This window comes from Eumetopias jubatus, unplaced genomic scaffold (assembly GCF_037043125.1).
Source record: "Eumetopias jubatus isolate StellerSeaLion01/CBP00866 unplaced genomic scaffold, mEumJub1_p1.0 scaffold_11, whole genome shotgun sequence".
In the NCBI taxonomy this organism is placed as follows: Eukaryota; Metazoa; Chordata; class Mammalia; order Carnivora; family Otariidae; genus Eumetopias; species Eumetopias jubatus.
In genome coordinates this window covers 99361842-99384495 of record NW_028274817.1, presented here as the reverse complement: position 1 = coordinate 99384495, position 22654 = coordinate 99361842, and the positions used below count along the sequence as shown (strand labels likewise).

The 22654-nt window shown below is 37.3% G+C and overlaps 1 protein-coding gene across 1 annotated transcript in view; it reads right to left on the bottom strand.

The window, feature by feature from the left end:
* DMD (dystrophin) overlaps positions 1–22654 on the bottom strand; it is a 1674912-nt gene that overhangs the window by 1385839 nt on the left and 266419 nt on the right. The window contains exon 13 of the mRNA XM_088028834.1: positions 14180–14303. Coding sequence (XP_087884960.1) covers positions 14180–14303 — 124 coding nt within the window. The remainder of the gene's footprint in view (positions 1–14179; positions 14304–22654) is intronic.

The following is a 22654-nucleotide window of genomic DNA, read 5'->3' as shown; positions in this document are numbered from 1 at the left end:
ATGTATTTGAGCAAATCGTAGCTGAGAACTTCCCTAATCTGGGGAATGAAACAAACATTCGTGTCACAGAGGCAGAGAGGACCCCTCCCAAGATCAAGGAAAACAGGCCAATGCCCCCGCATGTAATAGCAAAACTCGCACATGTTAGAACCAAGGAAACCATCTTAAGGGCAGTTAGGGGGAAGAGATTCCTTACATACAGAGGGAGGAATATCAGAATAACATCAGACCTATCCACAGAGACCTGGCAAGCCAGAAAGGCCTGCAAGACATATTCAGGGTACTAAATGAGAAGAATATGCAGCCAAGAATACCTTATCTGGCAAGGCTGTCATTTAGAATGGATGGAGACATGCAGAGCTTCCATGATCGGCAGAATCGTGGAAGAATAAGTGACCACTAAGCTGGCCCTGCAAGAAATATTAAGGGGGGGTTCTATAAAAGGAGAAATACCCCAAGAGTGATATACAACAGAAATTTACAGGGACAATCTATAAAAACAATGTCTTACAGGCAACATGATTGACAATTAATTCATATCTTTAAATAATCACTCTCAATGTGAATGACCTAAATGCTCCCATAAAACGGCACAGGGTTGCAGATTGGATAAAAAGACAGGACCTATCCATATGCTGTCTACAAGAGACTCATTTTGAACCTAAAGATACATCCAGACTGAAAGTGAAGGGATGGAGATCCATCATCCATGCCCGCAGACCTCAAAAGAAAGCTGGGTAACAATTCTTTTATCAAATTAGATTTTACACTAAAGTCTGTAATTAGAGACAGATAAGGACACTATATCATTCTTAAAGGGTCTATCCAACAAGAAGATCTAACAATTGTAAATATCTATGCCCCCAACATGGGAGCAGCCATCTACATAACCCAACTGTTAACCAAAATCAAGAGTCATATTGATAACAATATGTTAATTGTAGGAGACCTCAATACTCAACTCTCAGCAATGGACAGATCATCTAAGCAGAAAATCAACAAGGAAACAAGAGCTTTGAATGACACACTGGACCAGATGGACCTCATAGATATTTACAGAACATTCCACCCTAAAACAACAGAATATGCATTTTTCTCGAGTGCACATGGAACTTTCTCCAGAATAGACCACATACTGGGTCACAAATCAGGTCTCAACCAATATGAAAAGACTGAGATTATTCCCTGCATGTTCTCAGACCACAATGCTGGAACTCAATCACAAGAAAAAATTTGGCAGAAATTCAAACACTTGGAAGCTAAAAACCACTCTGCTCAAGAATGTTTGTGTCAACTAGGAAATCAAAGAAGAATTTAAACAACTCATGGAAATCAATGAGAACAAAAACACATCAGTCCAAAACCTATGGGATACTGGAAAGACGGTCCTAAGGGGGAAATACATAGCCATCCAAGCCTTACTCAAAAAAATAGAAAAATCCCGAATTCACCAACGAACTCTACACCTTAAAGAACTAGAGAAAAAGCAACAAACAATGCCTAGGCCATGCATTAGAATAGAAATAATTAAGATTAGAGCAGAGATCAATGAATTAGAAACCAGAAACACAGTAGATCAGATCAACGAAACTAGAAGCTGGTTCTCTAATAAGACGATAAACCACTGGCCAGACTTATCCAAAAGAAGAGAGAAAGGACCCAGATTAATAAAATGATGAATGAAAGGGGAGAGATCACGACTAACACTAAGGAAATAGAAACAATTATTAGAAATTATTAACAACTATATGCCAATAAACTGTGCAATCTGGATGAAATGGAGGCCTTCCTGGAAACCTATAATTTGCCATGACTGAAACAGGAAGAAATTGACAACCTGAATAGGCCAATAACCAGTAACGAGATTGAAGCAATGATCAAAAACCTCCCAAAAAACAAGAGTCCAGGGCCTGATGGAGTCCCTGGGCAATTCTACCAAACATTCAAAGAAGAAATAATACCTATTCTCCTGAAGCTGTTTCAAAAATAGAAACAGAAGGAGAACTTCCAAACTCATTCTATGAGGCCAGCATTACCTTAATCCCCAAACCAGGCGAAGACCCCATCAAAAAGGAGAATTTCAGACTGATATCCCTGATGAATATGGATTCCAAAATCCTCAACAAAATCCTAGCTAATAGGATCCAACAATACATTAAAAGGATCATCCACCACGACCAAGTGGGATTTATCCTTGGGATGCAAGAGTGGTTCAACTTTCGCAAATCAATCAAGGTGATAGAACACATTAATAAGAGGAGAGAGAAGAACCATATGGTCCTCTGAATTGATGCAGAAAAAGCATTTGACAAAATACAACATCCTTTCCTGATTAAAACTCTTCAGAGTGTATGGATAGAGGGATCATTCCGCAAGTTTATAAAATCCATCTCTGAAAAACCCACGGCGAATAGCATCCTCAATGGGGAGAAGCTGAGAGCCTTTCCCTTAAGATCAGAAACACGACAGGGATGCCCACTCTCACCACTATTGTTCAACATAGTACTAGAAGTCCTAGCAACAGCAATCAGACAACAAAAAGAAATAATTGTATTCAAATTGGCAAAGAAGTCAAACTCTCTTTTCGCAGACAACATGACATTTTATGTGGAATACCCAAAAGACTCCACCCACAAATTACTAGAACTCATATAGCAATTCAGTAATGTGGCAGAATACAAAATCAATGCACAGAAATCTGTTGCTTTCTTATACACTAACAACGCAACTGTAGAAAGAGAAATTAGAGAAACAATTCCATTTACAATAGCACCCAAAACCATAAGACACCTTGGAATAAACCTAACCAAAGAGGTAAAGGATCTATACTCTAGGAACTACAGAACACTCATGAAAGAAATCGAAGAAGACACAAAAAGATGGAAAAATATTCCATGCTCATGGATCAGAAGAATAAACATTGTTAAAATGTCTATGCTACCCAGAGCAACCTATATCTTCATTGCCATCCGATCAAAATTCCAATGACATTTTTCAAAGTGCTGGAAGAAACAATCCTAAAATTTGTATGGAAACACAAAAGACCCTGAATCACCAAGGAAATGTTGAAAAAGAAAAACGAAGCTGGGGGCATCACGTTGCCCGATTTTAAGCTATATTACAAAGCTGTGATCACCAAGACAGCATGGTACTGGCACGAAAACAGACATATAGACCAATGGAACTGAATAGAGAACCCAGATATGGACCCTCAACTCTATGGTCAAATAATCTTTGACAAAGCAGGAAAAAAACATGCAATGGAAAAAAGTCTCTTCAAAAAACGGTGCTGGGAAAATTGGACAGCCACATGCAGAAGAATGAAACTCGACCATTCTCTAACACCATTCACAAAGATAAACTGAAGATGGATGAAAGACTTCAATGTGGGACAGGAATCCATCAAAATCCTAGAGGAGAACATAGGCAGTAAGCTCTTTGACATCGCCCACAGCAACTTCTTTCAAGATACATCTCCAAATGCTAGTGAAACAAAAGCAAAAATGAACTTTTGGGACTGCATCAAGATAAAAAGCTTCTGCACAGCAAAGGAAATAGTCAACTAAACAAAGAGGCAACCCTCAGAATGGGAGAAGACATTTGCAAATGACACTACAGATAAAGGGCTGGTATCCAAGATCTATAAAGAACGCCTCAAGCTTAACCCCCAAGAAACAAATAATCAATTCAAAAAATGGGCAGAAGACATGAGAAGACACTTCTCTGAAGAAGACATACAAATGGCTAACAGACTCATGAAAAAATGTTCATCATCATTAGCCATCAGGGAAATTCAAATCAAAACCACCTTGAGATACCACCTGACACCAGTTAGAATGGCAAAAATGGACAGGGCAAGAAACAACAAATGTTGGAGAGGTTGTGGAGAAAGGGGAACCCTCTTACACTGTTGGTGGGAATGGAAGTTGGTACAGCCGCTTTGGAAAACAGTGTGGAGGTGACTCAGAAAATTATTGCATTCAGATTCCATGTTTGAAACTCCATATGTTCAATGGAGTATTACTCAGCCATCAGAAAGGATGAATACCCAACTTTTGCATCAACATAGATGGGACTGGAGGAGATTATGCTCAGTGAAATAAGTCAAGCAGAGAAAGTCATTTATCATATGGTTTCACTTATTTGTGGAACACGAGGACATTAGGGGAAGGAAGGGAAAAATGAAGGGGACGGAATCGGTGGGAGAGATGAACCATGAGAGACTATGGACTCTGAGAAACAAACTGAGGGTTTTAGAGGGGAGCGGGGAGGATTGGTCAACCCGGTGATGGGTATTAAGGACGGCACGTATTGCATGGAGCACTGGGTGTTATACGAAAACAATGGATCATGGATCACCACATCAAAAACTAATGATGTATTGTATGGTGACAAACATAACATAATAAAATTTTAAATTAAAAAAAAGAATGCAAAATGCTAAAAAAACACAAAAAAAAACCATAGACAATAGAATATATCCTATTAAGAAAAAAACTGCAATGTATAAAATACTAATCAAAATTTAGCAAAATAAATGAAAATGCTATAAATCATAGAGTATAAATACTTAAAAAAACTCAAAACTATCTTGAAAATATATATTTTATGTTATGCTGTCAAGGGCAGCAAATGAAAATTCAGGTTCATCTCATCAGTAGGGAAACTCTAAAAGTGATAGACACATTTTAATATCTTGGATTCTACTTGAAAATTTCAAATCACAGAGATTGTGGTGTTTGGGGATTATATGCTCCCAGGATTCCATACCAATTAGCAGGTGAAACTTCTGGGTTACCTTGAAAGTCATTTTCACAAAGGCATTATAAAATTGTTGACACAAGTATTTGCACAACCCTGGAGATCCTAACTTTCTAGTAGAATTGAAAAGTCCATGAAAATAAAGTAGCCACATCTTGTTAAAGGTAAGAATCTAGAAGAAGTTCCAAAATTTAGATTTTCTCAACTCTCAGTTTTTGTCTTCTAAATTCTGTTCCTGTAAGGCGGCTTATTGGCACATGTTTTCCAATATTTTACATTTATTCTCCATTAAAAGGTAATTTTATTTGTAAAGGACTCTGAGTACTTTAGAAGAGAAAAAATAAGCACATTCTAAGTAAATATGTAACATTCACAAGTACCAAGAGCTATAGCAGGATGTGGGGTATTCCACATTTGAACTACAGCAGCCAAAGGGGGAGCGGGGGGGGTGGAGAGAGAGAGAGAGACAAGTAAAAAATACATGCACTACAACAGAACAAGAACAGTAACAACAAACAGGCATTCTCCAAGTTAAACAGTGTTCGAGTTACCCTTTCCTATCAAAGGGGTTTCTATTTTAACTACATGGAGGTTTTGCTTTTATTTATATATTAAATTATATAAAGAGTAGAATCAGAACATAATGTCGTCTTTATAAATGATGAAAAGAAGTTATCATTGGCTTTCTAAATGTCATGATCATAATATTTTTATTCTAAGTGTCTAATGGAATAATCACTTAGTATTCTTCACAGAGAGGAAAACGTCTAATTGATTATTTCAGTGATAACTAGCTTAAGTATCTAGTTTGGTTAAATCACATTATTCTAGTTACTCTAATATACATATAATAGCAATAACCACAAGAAAACAATAATGTATGGAGTAGCTACTATTACCCTCACAATTTGGCAGAGGAGCAGAGTGAGGCACACAGAGATTTATTAAATATTTGAAAACACTGACATAACCATGATAAAAACGGAATTCCTTATACTGTGTACCAAGTTACAAATATGTATTTCATAATTCGGTGGGATAGAAGGAATCAGTAGTATTTTATCCTCTTTTGCACAAAAGAAAACTGAGCATCAGCAAGATTAAGTCATATATACAAGATGGTAGAAGTGGAAAGTTTTAGATCCAATATTAGAACCCCAATAATCTAGTTACACGTTCAGATCTCTTTCAAACACACTCTGCTGCTCTAAGGGTATTTCAAAGGAAATTAATCAACAGCTTTGAACATATCAGACTACAACTCACAGCAAAGGCGACCTCATAGTTTGGATGTAGTCGAAGATGATATTCAAAATATTTAACCAGAAATGCAGCATGGGCACCAAGCTATCAGAAGGAATGCTTGGTTACTCAGAATGCACACTGACAGTCTATAAGCGGACTTTCAACTCTGTGTACAGCTCAGTTACTGTACCACCTTGCCAGATGTCTATTATACAGAAACTGAGTAACTGGTGTATAAATACAGAGAAAGGCCTGAGAGAGAAGCATTTGATGGCCACCACATATCAGTGTTTACAGGATATCTGCGTTCTGTTAGGTAACATCGATTTAAAGAGGAATATTGGAAAATAGAGATATGTTTTCAAATATGCTTTGAGGAGTATGAACAAGACAGTGAAGAGTCCAGAAAACATTTCATTTCAGACACAGCTATAGATGATTGATTAAAAAAATGAGAAAATTTAGCATAGCTAGAAGACAGTCAAGAAGGTAACGAGAAGTTTTTGAGTCATTCTGTTCTCAGATGGTCTGAATTCTGTCTCCATTGCTTACCAGCTGTTTGGCATTTGGAAAGTGATTCAACCTTTCTGAGCATTAATACTTTCTATGTAAAGTAACAGTAAAGATACCTACCCTTCAGGGATTTTGAGAAGATGAAAGGGGGCTCTAGGAAATAACTTATTTCCCAAATTGGGACAATTCTTACATAGTACAATGGAAATCCAGAAATAACTAAGCTGTAACCAATGGAATGACATAAACTGAGAACGTCCCAAAATGCCACGTGTGGGCATCAGAATGAATGGTGATTTCAATAATCTTAAAAAAAAAAAAAAAAAGTTAGGGAAAAATCTTGGCCTAAGAGTAGATTAGAGTACCTGCTCACAAAAATGACTGTCAAGTGTCCAGATAGCCAAGATGTCCATCAACAGATGAATGGATAAAGAAGATGTGGTATATATACACAATGGAATATTATGCAGCCATCAAAAGGAATGAGAATTTGCCATTTGCAACGACGTGGATGGAACTGGAGGGTGTTATGCTGAGTGAAATAAGTCAATCAGAGAAAGACATGTATCGTATGACCTCACTGATATGAGGAATTCTTAATCTCAGAAAAGAGAAGGTTTCTTGACTATGGTACTAACCAGGATTCTTTGGAACTTAGGAGCAGATAAACATTTACATTGACATGGATGAACTGGAGGGTATTATGTGAAGTGAGATAAGTTAATCAGAGAAAGACAACTATCATACAGTTTCACTCATATGTGGATTATAAGGAATAGCAAGGAGGACCACAGGGGAAGGGAGGGAAAACTGAATGGGAAGAAATCAGAGAGGGCGATAAACCATGAGAGACTGAGGACTCTGGGAAACAAACTGAGGGTTGTGGAAAGGCAGGTGGGTGGGGAAGATGGGGTAACTGGGTGATGGGCATTAAGGAGGGCTCCTGATGTGATGAGCACTGGGTGTTACACGCAACTAATGAGTCACTGAACACTACCTCAAAAACTAATGATGTACTTTATGTTGGTTAACTGAATTTAAATTAAAAAAAAAAAAAAACAAGTGCTCTAGTTGGCTACTAGAAATATCACATCTTAAAGTACCCTAATTAAGTTGTTCCTGCATTTTCAGATCATGTCATGTTATACTGACATGTTGAAATGTTTTGTTATCACTAGAGAATAAGATCAACAACTCTTTATTGATCTCACAGATTTTGGGGCAATTTTTTCTCAGATACTTTCAAAGGTTCAGCATCTTCAGTCTTTATTCCTCCTCCATGGCGCTCGCTCTCTCTCTCTCTCTCTCTCTCTCTCTCTCTCTCCTTTCTATAGATACATAAATATGTATATTTAGAGACAGGAATGTGTATGTATGTGCGTGTGTGTGTGATACATTTGTATATGTATTTACATTTGTATCTGTTAGCTTTTCCCTTGTTTTCAAGGCCAAGAGTATCACCTGAATGCTCTTCAACCATGACATCCATTTTGTTCTATGCATTTCATCTTCAATATTAGTTCAAGTATCTGCAGTCAGATTTCAGTTCCCACCCCTCTACAGAAAGATCTTTCATGAAGGGCATCAATTTTATTCTTGCCAGGTACAACGCTTCTTATAGCAGTAAGTACCCATAACTAAAACTACCTCTTAGAGATCACCTTATTCAGGAAAGCATCTCTGTCCTAGACATGATTATATTTCTCTAATCTGTCGTCCTCAGGAAACTCATCCAGCTTTTCTGTATGTCTGTTTCTCTGTTTATCGTATATGTGTGTGTACACATATACAGTATCTTTAATCTTAAAAGTATCTATTTTTTCTAATAGAACATATACTTTTGAAATGGGTTTTCTTAACAGAGAATATAAAATACTTTAGCCAATATATATTCAATATATGATATGTTTAGAAGCTACTACTCAGATTCTGATGTATCTAGTACAGATTATTTCAAGTTAAGAAGACAGAAGCTAAAAAAGGCAACAGTTAACAGTTACAGTTGTATTGTTAATTTTAAAATACATTAAAGGTCCATAAAAATTCTTAGAGATATCAGGAAATTATGAATTCTAAAATATATAACGTCAAGTGCAAAATAAAAGGCAACTGAGTTGTATAATATAGAGAAAAAAGAAACATAATTAAGTTTTAAGCAAAGTATACAAAGAAGGGAAGTTTACTGATTCTCTAAGTTGATTAAAAACACTTTAGGACCTCTTCTTCCTTCTTTATCAGCATCTCTTAAAAGCCTCCTCCTTTGACATCTTCTCTAATTAATATGAAAGTAAGTCCAGATTCCCCAGAGGCCTACCCTGACTTTAGAAGCAATTAATTTTCTATTCACCTAACGTTCTATAATGAAGTTTTGCCCTTTGACAGAAAAAGTAATTTATTCACTCAAATGTTTATTCAGAAGTTGTTATATCCTTTATGTTGGTAGCAGAGCCTGACTTAAAATGTGCCCGAGGAACTAAAAAAAAAAAAAAATCACTTATTCATACAGTCAAATATCAACTATGTTAAGAACCAGGCACTATATTAGGCACTGGCATGCCAAAACCAAAGTAAACCAACCAAAACAAACAAGAAACAAAATCAACTTAATTTCCATTTGCTAATTTCTAGAAACCAGCAATCTAATCAACGTTAGAATGGCCAGAAATCAATATGGATAAGGTAAAAGAAATTAGGTTATGGTAGCCTTCACAAAGACAACATGAAATTACTGACTCTGTCAACACCTTCCCGCCAACGGCCACCAGGAACATGCCTATATAAACAAAGTTAAGCTGATCTAGTTGTTGCAACAGGTGAGGTGGCACATAATAGAGAACTATGGGGTAGGTCTCTAAGAGGATGGTTAGAAAGAGTTGATTGGATTTGGGCACATGTAAGGTGAGGAGAGTGGTCAAGGAAACAGGGCTTTGCCTTTAATTAGATGTTGTAAGTAAATGGAGTTACTTCTGTGACTGCGCATCTTAAAAATTTTTATCTAGATGGCAGGAACAATGTAGAGAGGTTACAACCAAGACTGGTAAGGCAGCATCATTTGTCACATTAGTGAAGATGGGGGATATGCAGTCATTTGGGGTGGTTTGCACCCATTTTTTGGTCTATTGAAATATGATTACAAGATGGTCACGTTTTGGTCTTGATCCATCACAATCATGAAGTGGCCTTGTCTGTTGTTGGCATTCTGAGCTGTTGCACATATTCAGCAGGAGAACACCGCAGGCTAGCTGTGAGCACTAGTCAACATCAACATTGAGCACCTCCAAGGACTAACTGAAGTGCCCAGCCAGCTCCTGATTATCAGTGGCTTCTTTTTGCTTTTTCAAATGAATATCAACAGAGGCATAATAGGATAATATTTATGTTTTAGTAAGTTCACTCTGACAAAAGTGATGTGAAAACTCTAAAGGAATACAGTATTAGTGGCAAGGAAGACTGGCTAGGGATTGTCTTCTTAAACAGAGGTAACCCATGGTATTAGCTTTAATCAGGGTTGTAGTGTTAGGAACAGAAAGAACTGGACACTTTCAAGAGTGGTTAAGGGAATGAAATTAATTGAACTAGGGTGGACTTGCAAATGGTAGGAAAAAAAAAAATCTAGATGACCCAGTTAGCTTTTAGATTTCTGGATTAGGCTGTCAGAAGAAAGAAAGGAAAGAGAAAGAATAAAGGAGGGCTGGGAAGAGCATAAGATTTTAGTTTTCAGGCAAATATCCAATTAAAGTTGTCTATTAAGCAATTAAATAAACTGGCTTGGGCTTCAAGGGAGAGACATAAGCTAATGATATTTATTTGGGAGCCATTAGAAAATAGATGTTATTTGAATAGGAAGGAATGAGGATAATCCAGGGAACAAAAACCAAGGGAAGAACTGTGTAGAATATCAATAATAAAGGAAAAAAGGAGATAGAACAAACGACCAGAAATGTACAAAAGTAACCAATAGATAATGGTATCCCATAAATCCAGGGAGGAAAGAATTTCATGAAGGATAAAGAGGCTAATAGAGTATAGTCCTGCAGAGAAGTTAACTAAGATGCAAAAATATTCCTCTGTGTTTAAAGGAGAGGAAGGTTTTATTGAAGATATGGATGTGTGGCTGAATGGAAGAAGATTCCTTATGACATAGACAGTAAAATATTGAGAACTCACACACACACGCACACGCACACACACATTCACATACACAGATTAGCCTTAACCAGCCAAAGCACAGTCTCTTCCACCAAGGCAGAGGGGGAAAAGAGAATATGAGCACAAATACACATAATTTGTTAGATATTATCTTAAATAAACTAAGAGGGAAAGTCATCTGCCATGCCCGTTAAAAACTTGAAATAATTGTCGAGAGAAAGAGAGAGGAAACTTACTAGGAATGCATGGAAAGCCTATGAAGAAGTACCAAAGCATCTGTATAAGTAGAGTATTTCTTAAACAGAGTAATGTCTGGCAGTCAAACATCTACGGTCTAGTTATGCAAGGAGGTAGCTGAATTGAGCAGATTAGGGAAACGGAAACTTTTGGAGATAGCAGGACAACCAATATGGCCTGAGATTTTTAATGAAGGCATAACGTGGGTGGAGAAGAATATGATCCTGGTACCAGTCTTCAATGAGAAAATATTATCACAAAATGGTGAGTAACAGATGGCCAGCAGGATGGCCAAGGGATGAGATATTTTTACACAGAAAGAAGTACCCTCGGAATTGGCCCTGGGAAGTGAGGAAACTAGCAATTCTAAATGAGTGGGGGATATACGCAACTAAGGAATCAATGAACACTACATCAAAAACTAATGTACTCTATGCTGGCTAACTAAACATAATAAACAAATAAATAAATGAGTGGGGGGAGTTAAGGAGTCCCTAGTCTTAGTGGTGTTCTTGAGGGTAAAAGTGGTTTCCATGTAGTACTAGAACAAGTAAGAATGAGTACATAGGACAGAAAGTTTGCTTTGGAAGAAGGACTTCAGAATGCACAGAGAGTACGTGTGGGAAGGTCCCAAGAAGCAAGGCCGAAGAAGGGCAGAGAGATGGAGATTCAAGAAAACACAGATGAATAGAGATACCTATATTGTGGGTGGCAAACCCAGATAATAGACCTAAAAGAAATGTAGAATTAATTGGCTTCAGGATTTCCAACAGAACTTTGTTAAAAGTTGATTTGGTATGAGTGCGAGCAAGCACGGGCTCCAGAAAGAGCCCAAGGCCTGTTGACCTAACACTATACAGGTGTACAACCACCTTGCAGTAAGACTAGATTGTTTTGTTGTTGTAATTACTACCTTACATTACCATGTGTTCAATTCAAGAAGTTGAGTAGCTACACCTGTTAATTCCACTTGAATTTCTCAACTGTGGTGACATAAACAGAATAAGTAAAGGATCTAGGAGTTTGGTGAAGTCTCAGATGATTCCTTAGAATGCTGATTCTCAAACCTTTATGTACAAACCAATCACCTGTGGATCTTGTTCAAATGCAAATTGATTCATTAGGTCTGAACTCACACGTTTCTAATAAGGTCACAGATGATGCCAATATTGGTTGTCCAGGAACCACTTGGAGTAGAAATGTCCCCTGGAATTCAACTTTTAAGTAAGTGCATTATGTTAATTATATAGATAAAACGCATGACTAATAGAGAAAGAAAAATTGTTAGTTTTAAAAATATATAAAACTGAAGTGATAATATTCTACAACATTCTAATTGGCTGGAAACACTTGAAAGTAATAGATGAATGAAGGAGTCGAATGAAAGAAAAAAAAGAGGGTAATATTTAGCCACTTTTAATGCCTAAAAACGAGTACCACTCAAGTTCATGAGACAGGCCTCCTGTGTGTTCAAAATAAGTTACATATATTGTCAGGTGAAGAAGTAAGAAAATTAATGGACGCCTAAACTGCATATCCATCATCATTACTATGTATTTCTCTCAAGGATTAATACATATATATATATTTAGCCTGAAGGAAATGTCTAGGTAAATCATTCCATGTCCTATTTTAGTAGGCAATTAAGAATGATGTTATTTCAGAAAATGAGAGAAGTTGATAAAGGTGACTCACAAGGCATCAGAAAACCACTCATACAATATTGTACATCTTTTTAGCACTTTCAGTTTGTCATTGCTGACACTATTGATTAAATGCAAATTGCTTCTAGGTAACCATATGATAACAGGAAATTTTTGAATTTATATTCTTGAGATTCTGGTACTCAATTTTCCTGCTTGATCAGAGCTGTTTTAAGATCCAGAAATAGGATGACAAACAGATAAGCAGATTATTGGGATAAATTTTTAAAAATTTAAATTAGCTAATAAAATGTCTGCCCAAGGTGACTCATACTTTGGTCAAATACATCACATGAACTTTAAAATGTATTTTAGACTTCATCTTCTCTAAGCAGTTTTCGACTTAATAGAACTTCCCTCCACAATCATCACAAAAAACACAACTTCAAGTGAGTATACTTTGAAATAACACACTTTGCTAATTTTCTACTATATATATTATGCTTCAGTTTAATTTTAAAACTAAAACATCATCATAGTGCTCGTTTCTTAAAATTATTTATAATTGTCTATTATACTAATGACAGAACACTGTATATAATAATGCTTTTAAAATAACTTCCCAATTTATAAATCGTTAACTCTGAGATATGTTGATGGAACCATCTCCTCTCTACCTCAAGCAGCCTAAAAAATAGAGTATTTTCTCCTAGAAGAAAATCATTTCTTGCTCTCCCAATGTTCCAACTGCAGAGCAAATATTAGCTTGTATCTAAGACAGTGTTGTGTTTGGAAAAATCTAAGAGAGTTCATCTGGTAGGAAACTGAATGCTTGAAACATGAAACTGAGTTATTCACACATGTGGCCTTCCTATAGCTAAAATTATTTAACATTCAAAATATTTGTGTCTTTAGCCTGCCCACTAGAGTATTCACTCTATTAGAAATGCTCTCACAATTTCAAAATGGATGTTTTATAATTGTAGAAGTTGAAATATCAAAGCCCTGATAATGTCCTTGAAGATGAAGCAGCTCCTATTAAATTAATAAAAATCCCTATTGTGAAAGACACAACTATAATGTCTCAGCAGGTAATAAAAACAGCAAACCACATCTTACTATAAATAAATATTGAAAAAGGCTGGACATCTTTTAGTTATGGTAATGCAATACATAAGTATCTGGACAATGCAAATCTCTTACAAGTACTAATGAGTATAAAAAATAACTTTTTGATGATAGTGAGAGCATAAACAGGGTCCTTAGTATTTCTAAGTGTCTATTCTATTCTGCAAGCTTGCTAAGTCCCAGCCTTGAGGTGACAGAACAGTACATGAAGGAAAATCAATATGAGTTAATGTTATAAAATTGTTAATTTACAGCTAAATATTATAAAATTTAAAGAAGGTTTATGAAAAGCATCCCTGCTCAGTCACAGCAGAACCAGGAAAAATTTCTCTAAGCTAAACTCTGATTCTGCTGGATATGTAAAATGTACTTTAAAGATATATTTAAAAGCATTATTCCATATTGCTTTAATCTTTTCAATTGATAGAATCAGATAGTACAAAGCACAGAGTTTACAAGCAGCAAAACTTAGAAAAATACATAAAAAATAATGCATAACCTACATTGACTTTTTCTTTAAGGTCTGAGAAGTTGCCTTCCTTCCGATAGATTGCAAATTCAGGACTCTGCAACACAGCTTCTGAACGAGTAATCCAACTGTGAAGTTCAGTTATATCGACATCCAACCTAAGACAGGAAAAAATAAGGGTCATTATTTCTTGATTATCTCTTTCTTCTACATGAAAAAAAAAAAATAATTGCTCCACATTTACCATTCTCCTTCCAATCTGAGACTCCTGCCTGATGCCCCTGTTACTGTTAATAGCACCACCATTTCCCTAGTTATGTAGGCTCAAAATTTGGAGTTAGCTTTGATCTAGTCTTATGATCATGGAGGTCACTTTATTAAGCTCAAGGTAGCAATCGCCTCCCTAGAGTATCTCCTATAAGCTATCACTCTGCTTCGGCTTGAATGTTTGCACTGGCTGAAAAATTACTACTCCCCAAGATAACCCTCTTTCTTTCTGGAAAGTACTTATAGCAAACAGAAAATTCCTGTCAGTAGCTCCCATTGAACCATACCTTGGAGTTCCATGCCCTTGTGTAGTCTCCAACAATACCACCGACTCTGAATTTGGTAACTTGCTATGGCAAACAGGATATTAGGAAGTGTAAGGTAAGCAGAGGCTTCATAAGTGCTTGCACTGTGGATCTTGTCCTCTTAGAACATGCACTGAGAATGCAACTGTTAGCTAAGAATTCCAATGGCCCTTTAAGGAAGCTTGATATAGCCAGCTGGAGAGACAATGTGGAAGTGAATGAGGCACCATGCACGTGAAGAAAGCTTTCTTTCACCTTTTGACCCATCTCAAACACCAGCTGAATATAGCCAAATGAATTCTCCAGCTGATATCACTTAGAGCCTCAGAACTACCCAGAGAGTCCTGCCCACATTGCAGAACCCTGAGAAAAAATAAATTCCTTCTGTCTTAAGCCACTAAATTTGCAGTGTGTGGTTATGCTGCAATAAACATCTAATCATATACCCTGATATTCTCATTCTTTTATTGTGGAGACCTATGGAGCCAATGGGAGTTAACTGTTCGATCAGGTCATTCAGATTGAGGTAAAGCAGAGATTGGAGGAGAGTCATAGACAGGTTGCAAGGGAGGAGGAGGTCTGTGCATCACTTGAAATTCTAGGCACAATTCTAAATTGTGTGTGCATTTGTCTTGAGAAAGAACCCCTAGATTTTATCAGCACCTGTAAAGACTCTATGAAAAGAGAATTTAGAAATCATCTAATCCAAGTTTATTAAAACAACAGTCAACAAGGTCCCCAGAAAAATATTTATTCAGTTTTTATAGGTGGCTTGTGAAATAGGACAAAAGTACAGATATAAAATTTAAGACACCAAGTAATGTACTTTTATCACCATGCTACATCTTCTCATCCAAGAGAACCCTCACATAGTTGAAATCAATTCTTTAAAAACACTGGAAAATATCTGAGGGTACCCTACCTTATTCCTAGTTACTTCCATGGCTAATGCCTTGGCTTGTCAGTATCTTGCTTAAAATTTGGCTCCTAAAGAGACCATGTCAGTAGTGTTTAGTACAATCAGGAAGGAATAAACTATCTTCTTGGAAATGCAGCCTACAAGCTTGATCAATGTTTTGACTTCCATATTAGACCTTTAACTCACATTGAAGTTAAACTGAGCTAGACATCTCAGAATTTTTCACATAAACTATCACTAAGCCAGTTCTCCACAACCACAAACTTAGGAGCCGATTTCCTTTTATTTATTTTTTTCTTTTTTTGAGAGAGAGGGTGCAGGGCAGAGGGAGAGGGAGAGGGAGAGAGAGAATCTTAAGCAGGCTCCACACCCAGTGTGTTGCCCAGTGCAGGGCTCGATCTCACAACCCAGAGATCATGACCAGAGCCAAGATCAAGAGTCAGACGCTTAACCGACTGAGCCACCCAGGGGCCCCAGGAGGTGATTTCCCGAACTCTTACTTCAGGGCTTTCAGTCTTATAAACCTGATAAAGTTTTGCATGTTAGTTGCAGGCTACTGTTTTAAAATTAAACTGATACAGACCTTCATAGAACATGAAACACTTCCAAAAACATATTCTCTTTTTGTGTTCTTAAAAAAGCCTATGGTGAGTTATTATTAATCTCTCTGCTCGTGTAAGGAGAAGGAAGTTCAAAGAAATTAAGTGAATTGATCTCAGACTGTTAGTACCATGGAGAAGGAACTTAATTCATCTTGTTTACCATTATATCCTTTACCTCAAATCGGGCCTAGTTCACAGGGACAAATATTTACTGAGTGAAGTGTACTCAACCAGAAAGTGAAGGAACAGAGGTCTGAATTCAGAGACTTGGACTCCAATTCCATGTCACTGAATGTCAAAACTTTTATTTGCATTTGGACTGTAAATATCTATGGATTTTCATTTTATCATGGTGATTGTTATCTTCCCTACCTTTGTTTTCTCCTGTAAGTTTAGTTACCGTGTTTCCTATTTCTTCATTCATAATGGTGATGTTGAAATAGAGTCCTATTGCATGCTTCTAAACACCTCTCTTTCTCTCTTTGATGTTAACTCACCAAATCAAATCTTTGACTCTGGTCACTCAGCCACCTACAAAATTCAGTGCAGGTTTTCCATCAGAAACCTTTAAGAAAAGCATTTTTACTTTTCCTTTGGTACAATGCAGATATCACTGGGTCTCTCTGCCTTTAGGCATTCACTTGCCAGTGCACAGGGGAGGCCAGAAGTGCTGAGATAGTAATCCCATCAGAGTGACCCTTAACAAGAGAGAGCTAGATCAATATCCCAGCTCCCCTGCCTTTCAGTATGACCATCATGATGAAAGCTACACACAGAACCTCAGGGGGTTCCCAGACAGGTTCAGCTCCAGTTGCCTCCAGCAATAACCCAGTATCATCCTTTATTGGCTGCCTTCTTTTCCTAACCTCACTCCCCCACTTTACTTCCTGGGATCACTTCTCCCAATAAACTACTTGCACCTAAATCTTTGTCTCCAGATCCACTCCTGGGGAACCCAACTAAAGCAATTATCAACAGCTGCAAATGAACCCAGCATCCAGCCATATTTAGCTGTTTTCTCCTTGAACCCTGACTCTCCACAGGAACAATTTTAAACTTTTTCCAGAGCTTTCAAAGCATTAACCCATCTTCCTTCTACAGCTATAAACAGATGACATTTTCTACTCCACCAATGAAAGTGCAATTATCAGACTTGAATTTCTTCCACTTTCTATGTCCAAATATTCAATCTTATCTGTGTGTGCCCGTCTCATTCCCTTCTATTTGAGTTTCCCTTCTTTACCTAAAGCCAATCACTCTACTTACCTTTTATACTTTGTTCTTTCACTTTTTAAATTTAATTTTATTATGTTATGTTAGTTACCATTCATTATATCATTAGTTTTTGATGTATTGTTCCAAGATCCATCGTTTGCATATAACACGCAGTGCTCCGTTCAATACGTGAGCTCCTTAATACCCATCACCAGGCTAGCCCATCCCCCCCACCCCCCTCCCCTCTAAAACCCTTAGTTTGTTTCTCAGAGTCCACAGTGTCTCATGGTTCGTCTCCCCCTTTGATTGCCCCCCGCTTCATTTTTCCCTTCCTATCTTTTTTTTTAACATATAATGTATTATTTATTTCAGAGGTACAGGTCTGTGATTCATCAGTCTTACACAATTCACAGCACTCAACATAGCACATACCCTCCCCAATGTCTATCACCCAGCCACTCCATCCCTCCCACCACCCACCACTCCAGCAACCCTCAGATTCTTTCCTAAGATTAAGAATTCCTCATATCAGCAAGATCATATGATGCTTGTCTTTCTCTGATTGACTTATTTAGCTTAGCATACTACTGTCTAGTTCCATCCATGTCATTGTAAATGGCATGATTTCATATTTTTGATGGCTGCATGATATTCCATTGTGTGTAAGTATGTGTGTGTGTGTGTGTGTGTGTGTGTGTGTGTGTGTGTATACCATATCTTCTTTATCCATTCATCTGTCAATGAATATCTGGGCTCTTTCCATAGTTTGGCTATTGTGGACATTGCTGCTATAAACATTGGGGTGCACATACTCCTTCGGATCACTACATTTGTATCTTTGGGGTAAATACCCAGTAGTGCAATTGCAGGGTCATAGCGTAGCTGTATTTTCAACATTTTGAGGAACCTCCATACTGTTTTCCAGAGTGGCTGCACCAGCTTGCATTCCCCCCAAAAGCGAGGGGGGTCCCCTTTCTCTGCATCCTCACCAACATCTGTCGTTTCTTGACTTGTTAGTTTTAGCCATTCTGACTGGTCTGAGGTGGTATCTCATTAAGGTTTTGATTTGGATTTGCCTGATGCTGAGCGATGTTGAGCACTTTTGCATGTGTCTGTTGGCCATTTGGATGTCTTCTTTGCAGAAATGTCTGTTCATGTTTTCTGCCCATTTCTTGATTGGATTATTTGTTCTTTGGGTGTTGAGTTTGATAAGTTCTTTATAGATTTTGGATACTAGCCCTTTATCTGAGGTGTCATTTGCAAATACCTTCTCCCATTCTGTCGGCTGCCTTTTGGTTTTGTTGACTGTTTGCTGTGCAAAAGCTTTTTTTCTTGATGAAGTCCCAATAGTTCATTTGTGCCCTTGCTTCCCTTGCCTTTGGCGATGTTTCTAGGAAGAATTTGCTGCGGCTGAGGTCAAAGAAGTTGCTCCCTATGTTCTCCTCTAGGATTTTGATGGATTCCTATCTCACATTGAGGTCTTTAATCCATTTTGAGTCTATTTTTGTGTGTGGTGTAAGGAAATGGTCCAGTTTCATTCTTGTGCATGTGGCTGTCCAATTTTCCCAACACCATTTGTTGAAGAGACTGTCTTTTTTTTTTCCATTGGACATTCTTTCCTGCTTTGTCGAAGATTAGTTGACCATAGAGTTGAGGGTCCATTTCTGGGCTCTCTATTCTGTTCCATTGATCTATGTGTCTGTTTTTGTGCCAGTACCATACTGTCTGGATGATTACAGCTTTGAAATAGAGTTTGAAGTCCCGAATTGTGATGCCACCGGCTTTGCTTTTCTTTTTCAACATTCTTCTGGCTATTCAATGTCTTTTCTGGTTCCATACAAATTTTAGGATTATTTGTTCCATCTTTTTGAAAAAAATTTGATGGTATTTTGATAGGGACTGCATTAAATGTACAGATTGCTCTAGGTAGCATTGACATCTTCACAATATTTTTCTTCCAATCCATGAGCATGGAAGGTTTTTCCATTTCTTTGCATCTTCCTCAATTTCAGTCATGAGTATTCTACAGTTTTCTGAGTATAGATTCTTTGCCTCTTTGGTTAGATTTATTCCTAGGTATCTTATGGTTTTGGGTGCAATTGTAAATGGGATCGACTCCTTGATTTCTCTTTCTTCTGTCTTGTTGCTGGTGTATAGAAATGCAACTGATTTCTGTCCATTGATTTTATATCCTGCCACTTTACTGAATTCCTGTATGAGTTCTAGCAGTTTGGCATAGAGTCTTTTGGGTTTGCCACATAAAGTATCAAACCATGTGCAAAGAGTGAGAGTTTGACTTCTTCTTTTCTGATTCGGATGTCTTTTATTTCTTTTTGTTTTCTGATTGCTGTGGCTAGGACTTCTCATACTATGTTGAATAGCAGTGGTGATAGTGGACATCCCTGCTTTGTTCCTGACCTTAGGGGGAAAGCTCTCAGTTTTTCCCCATTGAGAATGATATTCGCTGTGGGTTTTTCATAGATGGCTTTTATGATATTGAGGCATGTACCCTCTATTCCTACACTCTGAAGAGTTTTGATCAAGAAAGGATGCTGTACTTTGTCAAAAGCTTTTTCTGCATCAATTGAGAGGATCATATGGTTCTTGTTCTTTCTTTTGTTAATGTATTGTACCACATTGATTGATTTGCGGATGTTGAACCAAACTTGCAGCCCAGGAATAAATCCCACTTGGTCGTGGTGAAGAATCCTTTTAATGTACTGTTGGATCCTATTGGCTAGTATTTTGCTGAGAATTTTTGCATCCATGATCATCAGGGATATTGGTCTGTAATTCTCCTTTTTCATGGGGTCTTTGTCTGATTTTGGGATCAAGGTAATGGTGGCCTCATAAAATGAGTTTGGAAGGTTTCCTTCCATTTCTATTTTTTGGAACAGTTTCAGAAGAATAGGTATTAATTCTTCTTTCAATGTTTGGAAGAATTCCCCTGGGAAGCCATCTGGCCCTGGGCTTTTGTTTGTTGGGAGATTTTTGATGACTGCTTCAGTTTCCTTAGTGGTTATTGGTCTGTTCAGGTTTTCTATTTCTTCCTGGTTCAGTTGTGGTAGTTGATACATCTCTAGGAATGCATCCATTTCTTCCAGATTATCTAATTTGCTGGCATATAGTTGCTCCTAATATGCTCTTATAATTGTTTGTATTTCTTTGGTGTTGGTTGTGATCTCTTTCATTCATGATTTTATTTATTTGGGTCCTTTTCTCTTTTCTTTTTGATAAGTCTGGCCAGGGGTTTATCAATCTTATTAATTCTTTCAAAGAACCAGCTCCTAGTTTCGTTGAGGTGTTCTACTGTTCTTTTGGTTTCTATTTCATTGATTTCTGCTCAGATCTTTATTATTTCTCTTCTCCTGCTGGGTTTAGGCTTTATTTGCTGTTCTTTCTCCAGCTCCTTTAGGTGTAGAGTTAGGTTGTGTATTTGAGATCATTCTTGTTTCTTGAGAAAGGCTTGTATTGCTATATACTTTCTTCTTAGGACCACCTTTGCTGCAGCCCAAAGATTTTGAACAGTTTTGTTCTCATTTTCATTTGTTTCCATGAATTTTTTTAATTCTTCTTTAATTTCCTGGTTGACCCAATTACTGTTTAGGAGGATGCTTTTAGCCTCCATGTACTTGAGTTCATCTGACTTTCCTCTTGTCACTGAGCTCTAGTTTCAAAGCATTGTGGTCTGAAAATATGCAGGGAATGGTCCCAAACTTTTGGTACCAGTTGAGACCTGATTTGTGACCTAGGATGTGATCTATTGTGCAGAATGTTCCAGGGGCACTAGAGAAGAATGTTTAATTTGTTGCTTTGGGATGGAATGTTCTGAATATATCTGTGAAGTCCATCTGGTCCAGTGTGTCATTGAAAGCCTTTATTTCCTTGTTGATCTTTTGCTTAGATGTATTGTTGTCGATGTGTTTCTTTGATTTTGTTATGAATTGACTTATATAATTGGCTGCTCTCATGTTAGGGGCATAGATATTTACAACTGTTAGATCTTCTTGTTGGATAGACCCTTTAAGTATGATATAGTGTCCTTCCTCATATCTTATTATATTCTTTGGCTTAAAAATCTAATTTTTCTGATATAAGGATTGCCACACCAGCTTTCTTTTGGTGTCCATTGGTATGGTAAATTGTTTTCCACCCCCTCACTTTTAATCTGGAGGTGTCTTTGGGTCTAAAATGATTCTCTTGCAGGCAGCATATTGATGGATCTTGTTTTTTTATCCAGTCTGATACCCTCTGTCTTTTGATTGGGGCATTTAGCCCATTTACATTCAGGGTAACTATTGAAAGATATGATTTAGTGCCATTGCATTGCCTGTAAGATGACTGTTACTGTATATTGTCTGTGTTCCTTTCTGGTCTATGTTACTTTTAGGTTCACTCTTTGCTTAGAGGACCCCTCTCAATATTTCTTGTAGGGCTGGTTTGGTGTTCGCAAATTCTTTTAGTTTTTGTTTGTACTGGAAGCTTTTTATCTCTCCTTCTATTTTCAGTGACAGCCTAGCTGGATATAATATTCTTGGCTGCGTATTTTTCTCATGTAGTGCTCTAAATATATCATGCCAGTCCTTTCTTGCCTGCCAGATCTCTGTGGACAGGTCTGTTGCCAATCTAATGTTTCTACCATTGCAGGCTACAGACCTCTTGTCCCGAGCTGCTTTCAGGATTTTCTCTTTGTCTCTGAGACTTCTAAGTTTTACTATTAGATATCGGGGTGTTGACCTATTTTTATTGATTTTGAGGGGTTCTCTGTGCCTCCTGGATTTTGATGTCTCTTTCCTTCCCCAGATTAGTGAAGTTCTCTGCTATAATTTGCTCCAATATGCCTTCTGCTCCCCTCTCTCTTTCTCTTTCTTCTGGGATCCCAAATATTTTAATATTGTTTCATCTTATGGTATCACTTATCTTTCAAATTCTGCCCTTCTGATCCAGTAGTTGTTTATCTCTCTTTTTCTCAGCTTCTTTATTCTCCATCATTTGGTCTTCTATATCACTAATTCTCTCTTCTGCCTCATTTATCCTAGCAGTTAGAGCCTCCATTTTTTATTGCACCTCATTAATAGCCTTTTTGATTTCGACTTGGTTAGATTTTAGTTCATTTATTTCTCCAGAAAGGGCTTTTCTAGTATCTTCCATTCTTTTTCAAGCCCAGCTAGTATCTTTATAATGGTCATTCTGAACTCTAG